This window comes from Pseudorca crassidens, chromosome 6 (genome assembly GCF_039906515.1).
Source record: "Pseudorca crassidens isolate mPseCra1 chromosome 6, mPseCra1.hap1, whole genome shotgun sequence".
In the NCBI taxonomy this organism is placed as follows: Eukaryota; Metazoa; Chordata; class Mammalia; order Artiodactyla; family Delphinidae; genus Pseudorca; species Pseudorca crassidens.
This window is the reverse complement of record NC_090301.1, coordinates 78,401,328-78,416,369: the sequence shown is the minus strand read 5'-3', so window position 1 is coordinate 78,416,369 and position 15,042 is coordinate 78,401,328. Positions and strand designations below refer to the sequence as shown.

General features: G+C 34.0%; 1 protein-coding gene and 1 long non-coding RNA gene across 3 annotated transcripts in view; one reads left to right on the top strand and one right to left on the bottom strand.

The window, feature by feature from the left end:
• The first annotated feature begins 1,032 nt into the window (after nucleotides 1-1,032).
• LOC137226653 (uncharacterized) overlaps nucleotides 1,033-15,042 on the top strand; it is a 14,963-nt gene continuing 953 nt past the window's right edge. Inside the window, exons 1-3 of one of the 2 annotated variants that reach the window (XR_010944454.1) lie at nucleotides 1,033-1,184; nucleotides 13,557-13,654; nucleotides 13,769-13,899. This is a non-coding gene — a long non-coding RNA (uncharacterized lncRNA). Of the gene's footprint in view, nucleotides 1,185-13,556; nucleotides 13,655-13,768; nucleotides 13,900-15,042 lie in introns of those variants that run through there. The other variant, XR_010944455.1, reaches the window with a different exon arrangement.
• Nucleotides 7,406-15,042, bottom strand: part of ARL5A (ADP ribosylation factor like GTPase 5A) — a 27,746-nt gene continuing 20,109 nt past the window's right edge. Inside the window, exon 6 of the mRNA XM_067741983.1 lies at nucleotides 7,406-13,877. Within this exon, the coding sequence (XP_067598084.1) occupies nucleotides 13,829-13,877 (49 nt within the window). The 3' untranslated portion in view covers nucleotides 7,406-13,828. The remainder of the gene's footprint in view (nucleotides 13,878-15,042) is intronic.

The following is a 15,042-nucleotide window of genomic DNA, read 5'->3' as shown; positions in this document are numbered from 1 at the left end:
CCCACAATATAGGGTGAAAGAGGAGTCAGTAGGCACAAATATGAAAAAAATACATCCCAAAGAGGAACCAAGCTATGTGACTGATACCTAATAAAAGAGAGAGATGCTCTGGCACAGATTTATTTCTCATGAGTCTTGGGCCAGAAATCTTACAACCAGAAGCAGAAATACTTACATGTCTAATGTTATGTTTCTAACACTGCCCAAGCTAACTGTTCATAAATCTTCCCCACGAGATTAAGCAACCTGGGAACATACGTGGTTTCATTCTCTACATCCCTGACCCCTAGCACCATCTCTAAGACATGGTAGGTATTCAGGTTATCTGTTGAATTTTATTTTGCTATTGTATATAGAAGCTGAAAGATACATTTTTGGACACTAGAGAAGAGGAGTGAGGAGATACACATGGTGTCAAAAAATCACCTGTAGCTAAAATATTGTCCTAGGAAAACTAGCTATGCACTTAATGGATTTTTGGTCAGGTTATTGGTCCACTGAATGCTACTCACTTGTGTTTCCTTTGAGCCAAGGAGAGTGGGAACTCTGACTCCTTGCTTTCATGCTGTTGGGACTCGTGCACTTATATGCTTGTCAGCCTTGCACTGCAAGGGAACAGATAACTAATAAATATCCCTGAAACACATTTCTTAAATGTCTTAGATGAAATTACCAATGTAGGTTTAAATTCCAGACATGTATATAATTTTTTCTTCCAAGGTCTCCCGCCAAAGAACTTTTCCAAAAAGCAAAATTCTTAACGCTGTCCACCCTTTCCTGAATTCCTAACGTGGGCTATGCAAGCTGGTATGGTTACACTTTGAAGACACAAAAACATTAAAAAGAAAAAACAGCACAAGGTTTAGTGAGTAGACTTCCAGCTCATTTCCTTTAAAACACTGCCCCTGAACTGCAAATTACTTCATGGTCTTTTTTTAAGTGCACTCTCCTCCTAGACTGACAGAGCCAGCTGCAGCATTGTACTGTCTATGGAAATGATATCATCAGCACTCTGTCCTTGAATAAGACCACAATCATTACATGTGGCTCCTTTTCACACAGCAGGAACGGAATATATGCTTGTTTACAGCAACGGTACCCAGAAAGTCATCACGTTGGCACTCTTGTCGGCAGCTTAAAGTCAAAAGAAAGTTTAGCCTGAATTACCTGAATCCTCTTGTAAAGTAAGAGTCATTTTACTTTTAATACATTACTAATGTTTAAAGTGTTAGCTTGTTTTCTAATATTCAAATTCAGCACATTAATTATAATTAATTTTGATAAGTCAGCTGAAAATTATAATTTATTTGCTTATAGTCATTATTCACTAGATATATTTATATTTCTTATATTTCTCTGTTCCAACTTTATATCAAAAGTATAACATATTGTTTAATTGTAATTATTTGATACTAATTACAAAAATTTAATCTAATAATTAAATTATTAAATAAAAATAAAAGAATAGTTACAACTAAGTCATTTTTATACCTTCCCACAATCCCATTCCTTACAGAGAGCCACTGTTATCCATTTGGTATAATTCCCTTATATATCAACTTTGCTTTTTCATGGATGGACTCTTAAATGCATTCATTTTAAGGGGTAGCAAATAATTTTGTCTGAATCAAATGAATTTGTTCTTTAATCAAATGATAATATAAGAATAAAACATTTGAGAGCCATACTCACCATGAAAAATGTTGTATAAACATCTTTTATTAAAGTAATGTTCTCACCTGGCAAATATTAGTGAAGCAATCCATTAAACTATAAATAATTTTAATTTGGCTCTCATTTATCAAGTACAAAAAACAAGCAGGCAACTTAATAATGTGAAAAAAATTTATATTTTCTTAAAAACTGACTACCATTCTCTCTCTCAAATACATCCTATTTTTATTAAAATGAAGTCAAAATGCTAACACTATTTATATGTACAAAAAGACGATTAAACATTTAAAATTTATTTCTATCTTTAGTAAATCCATCTTTCCCATTTTTTGTCAATTATTATTTTCCTATTTTCAAAAAGTGAACACATTTTAAAAAATTCTAAATAAATGTAAAATTTTAATTAAATTTGATACTAATTAAATTTTAATTATATTGCTCCCCCTTTTTTTCACCCAGTAAATGTGGGAACTTACGGAAAATGGACAGAAATAAAACAACAGTTTTATCTGTTTTTGGTTTACATGGGGTTTCACAGAATATCACTTAAGAAAAAAGGGTTTTGCAAATGAGGAAGTTGAGGTCTTAAAGCACTGGAAGTGCGTACACGGCAGATCTAAGTTTATCACTCAGGTTGTCTCCCAGCCTAGTGTTTGGTTTACTATACCAGCCTGCTTATATGGAGTTATTGAACCCCGCACAGGAAATAATACCTCTTTTTTCTAACTCTCACTGCATTTTGCTTGTATCTTTTGAAAAATAACCATTTGAATGGATCTTATCCATGGTCAAGAATCCTTCAAAAGCAGTAAAATATCAACAACAAGCTAAAAGAGTAGTTCATATCTTTATATCCACAATGATTGATGGGAATTCTATCAAAATTAATCAACCTTGCAACTGGAGTTTGCAAATGGTATTGTATCAGTGAATTAATATTTACTAATCACCTTGATCTCTCTTCATAATGCCCCAAATGCAGTTAGACGAAGATAAAACAAACAAAAAAACAGAGTTGCATCTCATTTACTTATAAATTAGAAACATTTTTGTATTTTTCCTACCCCATTAAGATGATTCTTTAAAAACAAACAAAAATGATCCAACACTGGTTTCTAAGTATGAACGTAACGTGCTCAATACAGAATATCTGGCATGTACAAAAGCATAAAGAATCAGAAAAATATCAACCATAATGCTGTCATCTTACAACAACCTGTAATATATACTGTTAGGATACATTTTCTTCCTTTTTTCTATGCTTTTTTCCTAAACATAGTTGAGATCATACTAGACGTAAAAGTTTGTATCCTTTTTTCCCCACTTACCTGTCACATCAGTTATTTCCCCACACTGTTAAAATCTCCTTGTAAAGAAAATTTAATGGCAGCATGTTTCACCTTATAATTTAACAAATCCCTTAATATGTTGGACATTAATGGATGGACACTGGATATATATTTTGAATGAATTAACACAGGACTTTCAACACTTTTTACCTTTGAATTGTATTCAATATATGGCTTAAGTAGGGTTCTACAAAAAAGGCAAAATCTTAAAAACAAAGAAAATGTAGGAAATATATTCCAGTAGATAAAAAGCCAATCATGTCCTCTTTACTGATCCTATCACATTAACTAGAAACAGTTTACTGGGGGAAAAAAGGAATAAATATAAAGTCATTATCATCTACTCAGCGTACAAAAAAAATATCCTACAACCATTAGGTATAGTTATTTTCCATCTTCTCCATCACAAAAGTTTTGAACAACAAACCATAAAGAAAGCTTAATATATCCAATTAAAATTTTTAATTCTTCTGAGACCAACTTAAGATACCATATACACACACACACACACACACACAAAAGGTAAAAAGATTAATGACACATGGCAAAAGATCATTGTACTTTAAAACAACTTTCACAAAGCAGGAGCAAAATGTACAAAGGAGGTAGAAAATTTATATAATACAAATGACCAAAAATCTATGAAGATGTTCAATCTCATACCTCAAACACACCCAGAGAGTAGCTAAGAATTTAAAAGGATGAAACAGTAAGTGTTTGAAATATACGAAGATGTGTTCCTGCAACTTAAAAACTTGTTCATCAAAAGCAATTTTCTTGCAAGAGATAACGGTAAGATGGGAGTTTCAGTCACACTGGGAAAGAGTACAATCTCTATTATTAAAATGAATGTAAACTTCCTCTAAGACAAAGAACCCTTAAAAGAAAAGTAAAAGGACTAGCATTAAAGGCTGCCAGTTGTACACTGACACACTTGCAGGAAAGCATCACCAGGCAGAAGACCAGTCATCTCTGTTAGATGATAAAGTGTTAGAGATTACTCTTCCCCCACATTAAAAAAACATGAGCAGAGAGTACCTTTTTTAGGTTTTTCCCTTCTGTTCTTCCAAAAAAATCTATGATTAGCACAGGATGGATACATTACAAGTGGATTAACAAATAAACTTTGTGCAATAATTAAAGGCTAAAGATCACAGAAAAGTCGAGGGTAGAGAGAAGCTCTGTGCTGCCCTTTGCTAAGTGAGGGAGAACTAGTCAATGTACAGCACAACCTGAAAATGCCTGGAGAGCAGTGATGGCCTGTGAGGAGCAATGAACAGGTCAACAAATCTTACTATAATATAAAATGTCTTGGGACTTCCCTGGTGGCACAGTGGTTAAGAATCCGCCTGCCATAGCAGGGGACACGGGTTCAAACCCTGGTCCGGGAAGATCCTACTTGCCGTGGAGCACCTAAGCCCATGCGCCACTACTAAGCCTGCACTCTAGAGCCCGCAAGCCACAACTACTGAGCCCGCATGCCACAACTACTGAAGCCCACGTGCCTAGAGCCCGTGCTCCACAACAACAGAAGCCACCGCAACAAGAAGCCTGTGCACCGCAACGAAGAGTAGCAGCCAAAAATAAATTAATTAATTAATTTTTTTTAAAAAAATGTCTTAATATAGGGATGGTCATGTGCTTGAGTGAAGAATTGACCAGGATGTGGGTACTCTTTGGGTAAGACAATTATGCAACATGTCAATAACGCCTTTTAAAATTCAAACACGTTTACACAGCAATTCAATTTGTAATTTGAATAAAAAATAAATTCAAGTATTAATTGTATTATTTTTAAAGGTGAGAACTAAGGAACAATTTAACAACAGAAGACTGGTTTGATAAATTATGATAATCCAAACAGGCAAACATAATACATCCAGTAAAATAATGTTTCATGTGTAAAAGATGTTTATAGTATATTGTGGAAAAATTACAGGGTTTTTTAGAATTCTGTATTCAAAATATTGACTCAAATATATACCCATTCCAAAGTGTTGATACCGGTTTTATTAGAATGATGAGACAGTGAATGATTTTTTTTTTTTTTTTGCGGTACTTGGGCCTCTCACCGTTGTGGCCTCTCCTGTTGCAGAGCACAGGCTCCGGATGCGCAGGCTCAGCGGCCATGGCTCGTGGGCCTAGCTGCTCCGTGGCATGTGGGATCTTCCCGGACCAGGGCACGAACCCGTGTCCCCTGCATCGGCAGGCGGACTCTCAACCACTGTGCCACCAGGGAAGCCCTGAATGATTTTAATTTTCTTTTTGCTTATTATGTCTCTTTTCTGGTTTTCACACAAAGAAATCATGCATTTCTTATGTAATTTTTTAATATTCATAAACACTTTTATATGCTAAAAAGATAATTATAGGGACTTCCCTGGTGGCGCTGTGGATAAGAATCTGCCTGCCAATGCAGGGGACACAGGTTCAAGCCCTGGTCCGGGAAGATCCCACATGCCTCGGAGCAACTAAGCCCGTGTGCCACAACTACTGTGCCTGCACTCTAGAGCCCACAAGCCACAACTAATGAGCCAGTACACCTAGAGCCCATGCTCCGCAATAAGAGAAGCCACCACAATGAGAAGCGCACGCACCACAATGAAGAGTAGGCCCCGCTAGCCGCAACTAGAGAAAGCCCGCGTGCAGCAAGGAAGACCCAATGCAGCCAAAAATAAATAAAATCAAATCTTTAAAAAGAAAGAAAAGATAATTATTAAAATTAAAGGAACAAATGGGGAAGTTTAATGATCAAGGACTAATATATTTAGTATTTAAAGAACTTATTCCATTTACAAGAAAAACACTGATTCTAACAATAAATGAACAAAAGAATAATTAAGAGGACATTGAAGCATATAAGAAAAATAGTCTCAATAATCAAATATGTGCAAAGTAAGACAACATGCTTATTCTTTTATTAGAGTGGAAATTCCCCCACCCAAAATATACAATATTAATAAAATATGGAATAATAGGCATTCTCAAATCCCATCAAACCATTTTCTCTTCTGGGATTCTAGTCAAAAGAAATACTCCTAACTATGAAAACAACTTTCACTGGAAGATGTCAATCACGATGTTCCTTGTAAAATAAAATAATGGAAATACAGTAGAAGATTACTTGGGGATTTGAATACTAGAAGAATTCAAACACTGGATCTGTTTCAAAAAGATTTTATCCATTTTGATACAGAATGATTTGCTAGAATGTAAGCCATGTAGTGATGCGAATAACTGGTCACTTAGGCAGCCCAACTCATGGGATCCCCCAAAAGTTGGTTCCAGTCATTAGGAACACATTCAAAAGGACTGCTGGAGGCTATTTTGCATTGTGAAAATATTCTTTTCATGGGATAAAGTTTATTTAGCACCCAAAAGAGGATATTCCAGATGTGAAAACTAAAAAAAGGAAGGGCATAAAAGATCAAGAAGATGATGACACAGATCTTTTCCCAAAAGAGCTGTTGTACCATTTACTATTTCAATGTCTACAGATGGTAAACCACAAACTCTGCTGCATTCCTGACATTCCTAGATGCCGATTCACACAGATCTCAAAGAAATAAAATTTGTATATATTTATTTGCACTGCATGATGCTTTTAGGCCATTTTTAAGGAAATATGTCTTATTTCTACTAGAAGAACTAGTCAGAAAAATAGTCACCCTGAATTCCTTTTGAAATAAGGCAGAATTAAATAAAAGTTGAGATAAAAATTGAAATAAGAATTAAATGAGGTAGTATGCTACAATCACAGACATAAGAAAAGCTCATTCATGGTGGGGGGCAGGACACAAAAATATTAATAGTTCATTAATTCGTCTGTCAACACGCATAAACTGAACACCTGTCACATACTAGGCACCGTATTTGGCGCTGAGAGATGTAAACTGGTAAACACAGCAATCGTGGTCACTGTGGTCCTGCAGCTTACATTGCAGAGGGGAGAAAGACCGCTACTCAACAAGCATGCGTGTGGAGGTGCCGTCCCCAGGCATCCGCAGTGTTTTTCCTCCGTTTTCTCCTGTTTACTGTCAACCATTCTCATGACGTTCACTTTAAAAAATATTCACTTTAAACGACTGGACCTTCCTCACATTTTAAGACAAATTAATCACACAAACTGGTCACACTGTTTATTAGGTTCATGTCCAATTCAAGTACCCAGAAGTAAAAGATAGAATGCTATTAGTTGACGGAGTTCCATAAAAAGGTTCCTAGAGAAGATGAGGACAATCGTTTTTTCATTTGCATAATGCAACCGTCATACCTTTTCAATTGCCCTGGCGATCCCAGCCCTGGACAGTTAATAGAGCTACCATCACCAAGTCTGCACACATTAAGACAATAAACCAGAATGAAAACACTGACAACATGGATGTGTGAATAGTAATTATAATTAACCTTTTCTAAAAGAAAAGGTATATGTAATAGTACATAATAGGGTAACAATTTAACTTGTCTTTTTTTTTGCTGTTCTTTTTGCTCAAAGCATAAAGCAGAGACAATACTTTTTACCAGGTTAACATGCAACTTAAAAAAAAAGTTAATATACATATTAAAAAAGGAAATTCAGCAGTAAAATCATATTTGTTATTTCCCCTCAAACATACCTTAACATTATTCCTTTATTGCATTATAAACTAGGTCCTACTACTGGTCACCTGACCCAATGCCTTACATTTCTGGAACTTGACATTTCAGTCAGTTATGGACACAGGAATGATGTTACAAGTATAATGAAGTAACACACCTGCAAAGAAGCTGATTGCACTGCTTTACCAATTGAGGTCCCTATACCATCTGCCACTCCAACCCAACATGAGCACAAACATAAATATCCCCCAGCCACCCACGAAGTTGTCTTGTCAAGAAGGCCCTGAAGCATTATTTCCCTAGGTACCTAACATATCAGCACTGATGAAACAGAAAAGCACCCAAGTGCTCTAAGATTATCACTTCTTGGAATATTCCTTGAATGTACAATTTTCCTAGGATACAGAGAAATACAAGTTAATAAAATGATAACGAGATAAGAAAAATTTTCCACCTCTTCTTGCATACAAAGCTTGAGTCAAAACCTTGTATCATATTAGAAATTCCAATACAATAAACCTAAAAATTTTCAAAATGTTTCTAATTAGTTGTATTAAATGCAGCTTCAATTATGTCAATATACATAGAGCACATATGTCAATATATAGAGACTAGTTGGAACACATTTTCATCTAGTTTCTCTAGGAAAATATAAGCAAGGAAGATTAATATCTACAAGATACATGTGTCATATTTAAAAATCAATATAGTTAGTAAAATATATTTTAAGCACAAATTAAAATTAGTATTCATTTTTCTCATCTCTAGCAACCAAAAGAGCCCTCATTAGACATAATTATAGCTTCCTTTTCAATGTGTTATCTTGAACATTAACCCAGAAAATATCTTTAAAAGTGCTCTGCAGGTATCACTTCCTCTTAAGGAACCATAGAGGGACATAATGTAACAAAAGACTACTCTAATCTAAAGGACTATTTCAAGCAAAAATAATTAGAGGACTTCTTTACATCACCAATGTAAGAAGTTTTGGAAGAGAATAGTATATATTATAATAATTAAAATCATATATACATTTCACTTTTCATGCAAGATTGTTTAAAATATAAACAAAATGTAATTGTGAATCACTGAAAATACAGTCTTTGCCCCCAGAGTTTACAGTCAAAAAAGAAAGAAAGAAAGAAAGAGAAAGGAAGGAAGGAGGGGAGGAAGGGAGGGGAAAGGAAGAAAGAAGGAATGAACGGAGGGAGGGAGGGAGGGAGGGAGGGAAGGAGGCAGGGGAAAGGAAGAAAGAAGGAAGGAATGAAGGGAGGGAGGGAGCGGAAAGGAAGAAGGAATGAAGAGAGGGAGGGAGGGAGGGAGGCAGGAAGGAAGGAAGGAAGGAAGGAAGAATGAACATGAGAAACATAGTAGAGTTCTATCAAATATTTCATTTTATAAGGAGAATCTAAAGAGGAAGGATTCTGGTGTGCACACACATGAAATGGCTCAAGATCTAAATGATACGACTTAAAATTACTAACCACTAAGTATGAGAATTAAGAGGCTACTCTTACACAAGCAACAAACTTTTACTATGATTTTAAAACACAATATAATTTTCTGTGTGTTAAAACTATTTAAAAAGAACAGAAATAGAGTCTAGTTTTCTAGTCTCTGCATTAACTAACACCAGGGTCATGGAATATTTGTATTAGGAAAGAGAAAAAATGGTTTTGCTCGTGCTTCCTTAACCTATGGTTTATTCAGGGTTAGGATGGGTATTTTCAGTTTTGAGGCTTTTTAGTCAAACCAAGCAAAAATTATGACTTAAAAACCCTCAAGGCTGTATCATCAGTAAGCCAAGCACATATAATACAATAGAAAACATGTATAATTTATTAGATGGACTTAAAAATCAACACAAATCAGTTTTAGGCACTTGCTGAGTACAGACTATGGGAATTTTCTACCAAAGAACACAATATCTAGCAGGCAAGACCATAAAGATTCAAACTGTAGTTTTCAGAACAATACACAAGGGCTAGACATTCGGTAAGAAATATTGCATAATTAATCCAACTGTATCCTGTTACAATTTCTTCACAATCCCACACATGATTTAAGGATTTAATAGATTCACTTTTTAGCATCCAAGGTTTTTAAATTCTCTCTTTCTTTCCTTTACTCCACCATCCTGGTCTTAAAATTATCGTACATTCTTTGAGGGAGCATGATATAGAAGTTTTATTTTTTGTATAAGTGGAACTTTAAAAAAGTATTGTCTATATTATATATGCATCGATAGTATCAATACATGGTGATTGATAATTTTGATGTTTTTAAAGTCCATTTCAACAGGTTTATTTTGTAAAGATAGGCTTCTCATTACTAATTCCTTTAGACAGCTAATGTTTATCTTTGTTCTTTAAGTAAACATGAGGGAAAAAAATGAAATGTGGTCTATGGTTTTAAGGATGTGGGGATGTCTTCAGGTTAAACACTACATATGAATTTGGTCTGGTGTCTTTTATTCCTCAAAACGTAACTCATTTTTGGTAATGGGAAGATAATACACATATAACTTAATCCCTTTCACGTCTACCCAGTAGCTCAAGGAGCTGGCAGTCTAGGTAGTTCTCTTATCTTTCTGAATCTACCTTTCAGTGTGAGAAGCTAAAATTAAGTAGTATTATAATGTTAAATAGAGTATAATTTAAAGGACTCTACTGCTGGTATGTATTTATGTGCTGTACACACAGCAAGCCAGTCTTGTGATGTACTCAACAACTCTAATAATACTCTCTAATGAGCAAAGTGCAAATCAATGAATCAAGCCAGTGGAGGATAGCAAAGAACCAGAGAACCAACTTAGAAACTACTATAGTAGTTTGGAGAACAGTGGATATGGGTAAAGTTTAGAATATCTCCAGGACCAAGATAATATATCTTCGTTGATGGGCAATGAAGATACCGGAGAGCAGGGGATGGCTGAGCTATGGGAAAGCCAATCCTAAAGCAAGAAGTTCCAGATTATATTTGGACAGTGGGAGTATTCAAAGTTAAGTCATGCAAAGAAACCTTGTCTCTACCCAGCCTTGAAAGATGGATTGATTCTAGGATATGACTGGGTAACTGAGAGAAGATGATTCCAAAGTCCACAGATAATCTGGGATGTGCTATTACCCCCTATATACAAAGTAGAACACACTACAGATATATTCCCAAAAATGCCTGCAGAGAAAACTAGAAATCTGTCTACAGTTTTTCTATGTGCATTAATATAAACAAATGTTGAGGTTGTCTGTACTGTATGTGGTTGCTGCAGTCACAGCAAGAGATGTAAAGTGCCTGTGAGGGGGGACAACAGAATCCCATTTCTAGATATCTTAATACTATACACTCAGAAAAGAAAAGAACATCTCAGGGACTTCCGGCCCTTCCTCAGTGCCCTGCACTTCTCTGTGATCTCACTGTCACTACCTACTAGGCACTTCTTGAAGGCCAGAAAACAGAAACTCTTTTCTATTCCATGCCACGCTTCTAAAATCACTTTACCTGCATTAAAAATGCCAGACAGCAGTGCTGAAGCACTTTTTTATTCTTAAGGCAAAATGTCATATTCCCTACCCACTTTCCCCTGCCTCGCAAACTACCTGCCTTCAATGTATTCTTTGCCCATCCATGAGGGCCAAAGAAGATAGAACTGAAAAATTTCAAACAAGAATCCTTATTAGACTGTGTAAGATATACTTCCTAAATGCAATATGACAAAATTAAACATATTTAAATGCGTATAGCAATATGGTTACTTTTACGAAGATATCAAGAGAAGTTACACAACTTTCAAAATTAGTATCAAACACAGGATATTTAAATCCAGCCACATGTACAGAGGTATGAAGCTTTGTTCTTTTCAAAGCTGAGCATAATAACCCTAAATAAAATGTTTGTTTATACCCAAAAGTAGCATATTAAAAAACCAAAAGCATTGCCCTTTGCTTAATTCCACTTAAAAACTACATATAAATCACCAATATGACTATTCATGAGGCTCTCCATGTTATTTGGAAGTAATACTGTTACAATGATTTCGATGTATTTTCGTACACAAATTTAAAAAGTTTTTTCCCATTGTAATTTTGGTTTTATGCACAAGTATAAAGGTACCACCTTTTTTCTAATGCTTGGCCTGGAGGGTAGAATGTAACAAAAAAAGCATGTTTCATAAATGTGGTAAAAGATTTCATGCATGCTCATGATGCCATGTCAATTGCTAAACCAACTGTAACAATGTAGTACATGCTTTAAACATCCAATTAAGAATAAATTTTGAAAAAAAAAAGAATAAATTTTGGCTAACACCTTGATGACAAGGGAATATGCTGGTATATTGTTGAACTGATGTGGCAGCAATTCAAGGGACTAAACCATGGTTATTGAAATTAAAAGACAAAAAGGATAAAAGGTGTGGATTTGCTGGGCTACTTTACAGAATATTTGTCTGTGATGACACTGCAACATCAACAAAATAGATTTGGGTTTTTAATATACAAGCAATTTCTTACAGTGATTGAAAAAGTATGAGGACATATGAACAAATAAAGCTTAGTAATTTAGGAGTTACTTTTGTAAAAGCAAGTTCACAAATATTAAAATGTTATACTTGCATTTTGAACATTATAATATAAATATAAAACACAAAACATCTAATTTTAAATGCTGATTTCCCATGCCTGACTTGGATTTATATAACGAGCATTTTATATTTTATAGAAAGGAACTTTCAAAGTTTTGTCAATACTTAAGAGTATGTACTATTATTTCTCATCAAAATCTTTGAAATCTAAAAGGCTGGTATTAAAAGTAGTTTTTTTTTTTTCCTTGAATATTCTAAAACGTGCCAGTTTGGGATTAGTCACCAGATTTTCAGGGCATGAAAGATATACCAACAGAGTGCCCAAGAATATGTTTTAACACATTTAGGATAAGTCTGTTTACATTTAAAACAGAAATACCTTAGACTTTCAGATGCTGGAAAAAAAAAAAAAAAACCTAGCAAACATAAAAGGTTTTGGGGCCAAGTTACTTCTTAGTAAAAATCATACATTATGTTGATCAATATTTAAACCAAATTCTTAAAAGCATTAAAAAGGATTCATATTTTGTAATTGTCAAACAATGCATTCATGTGGTTTAAGATGATAGAGGAAAACTTACAGACACACAAAAAAACCCTCAAACTATTCCAACTCCTAAGTTAAGAAATAAGAAACTTTCAAATTAAGAAATTATCTTTGTTGCTTAGAAAATATGCTTTACTTTTCATCTCAAATTGACTTTTAAATGCTTGACATACAATTTAATATCTAAGAAGACTGTAGCTAAATTATTTGATAATATTTATAGTGTGATACTTCTTCTCTGGGTAGACATATTTCATGCAACAGTTTCCAATTAATGCTGGAAAAAAATCACTTGATAATTTTAATCACAATTAATGATTAACTGAAAATAGATTAACAATTTACTCAGTAAATTTAGATGGCATAAGGTCCAGTAAAGGGAGCAATCTGGTGATTGCACAATGTGCAATTCTGCCCATAAGTAATACTAAGTCAAGAATATGACAGATATTTCACTCAGCTGGACTACATGTTTCCTTGTACGTGATTTGGTCAACAAAATATTAGGTACACAATGTCAAGCTTTTTCCTTGCTTTTTTGATTTGGGGGTTGCTTAGTATGATACAGAGAACATAGGGGAAGTACAAAATGGCACTTACCACCAATGCCAGTACTCATCTCATTATGGTTATAACTAAGGATGTTATTAATTTTTGTGTTATTTCCTTTTTTTAAGAACATAAATCAAAGCCATTAACTTGAATTTGAGGTATATACATAATACCTACACAACCCTATGCAAAATACTTTTGATAATAAAGCTCTTAAAGTTAAAAATATCCTCCTCTCCCTTTGTACTTACCACAGGCTACACAATGTCCTGAGAGGATTCTTTATGAGAAAAATGTCCATCACAGCTTTAAGACCTTGCTTTGGAAGGAACTAATGAGAAAGCAGATGGAAAGGTGAGACTTCATCTTTGTTTTCAAACAAGTGGTCTTAATTGTTCTTCTTATAGAAAAAGTTTAACTGTTTAAATCAGTTTATTATAAATATATCTAAACCATTAATTTTTGCAGCTTTCAGGTAAAGTCCAGCACTTCATTTATACAAAGTCTATGAGAACAGGTCAGTAGAGATCATCTAATCTTAAGTCGTGACATCATCCATTCAAGTCCTTGGCATAATCTATAAAGAAAATAAAATATCTTGATTAACTAAGATATTTTAGCTATGAACTAAAAAGCTATGAACAGCAAACTAAAAGAAGATATCATTTTTCATCTACCTAAACAAAAAAGATTAAAAAATCAGTAATATTCAATGTTGGTGCTATTGTGGTGAAGCCATACTTTCACAGAGTGCATCCGTATATTTTTGGTTCTGTTATGTCTCTAGTGCCTAGAATACTGCCTGACACATACAAGGAGCTCAATAATTACACAGTGAATGCCCACAGAAAGTAATTTAGCAAGAAGTATCAAAAACGTTTAAAATATCAATACTCTACCCCTTTTTCTACTTTCAGAAATGTATCCTAAAAAATAATCAGAGATAAAGACAGGTTTATGTATTTCGACTGTTCATGAAAGCATTCTTAATAGGAAAAAGTAAAATTTATATGTCTGGCAACAGAGGAAAAATTTAACAAATTATGGAACATTCATATGATGAAATATTAAAAACTTCCTTTCAAAGACTATTTTACAATATGATAAAATGCTCATGATATAAATGAAGTAGAAATGACAGGATATTAAATATATAGTAGAGTTGTTAAAACAAAGTATGCACACAATATTTGTTACATCTATATATTTTAAAAATCTGAAAGAAATAAAATCTCACATCACTAACACCAGTTACCACTGAACAATGGGTAATTGAGCATAATCCAAAATACAGAAAGAGATATTCATTGTAGTAAAAGAATCTAAATGTTTAGTAAGAGAGAAATGGCTGTACATATAATTTTATAAGAAAATGAAGGACTGTTATGAAGCATTAACCGTTATCTACAAGGAGCTTTTATAGATATAGAAACTATGCTACTATATTAATACTTAAAAAGCCAGAACTCAGATTTTTGTATAGCAGTCTAACAATGTAAAAGATGATAGAAATAGAAGGGAAAAAAGGACAATGAGGTAAATAAGTGGTTGTTTTGGTGTTGGCCCATACTTTTCTGCCATTACTCGATTCCTTATTTTTAAACTACTCATAGAAAATGATACAAAATAATAAGAATAATAGGTGAGTAAATTATTTAATTCCAAACCGTTAAAGGTATAGTAGTTACTTAACAGCCAAGTAGAAACTGCGCTAAGCGCTTAATATCCATTATCTTCATTAA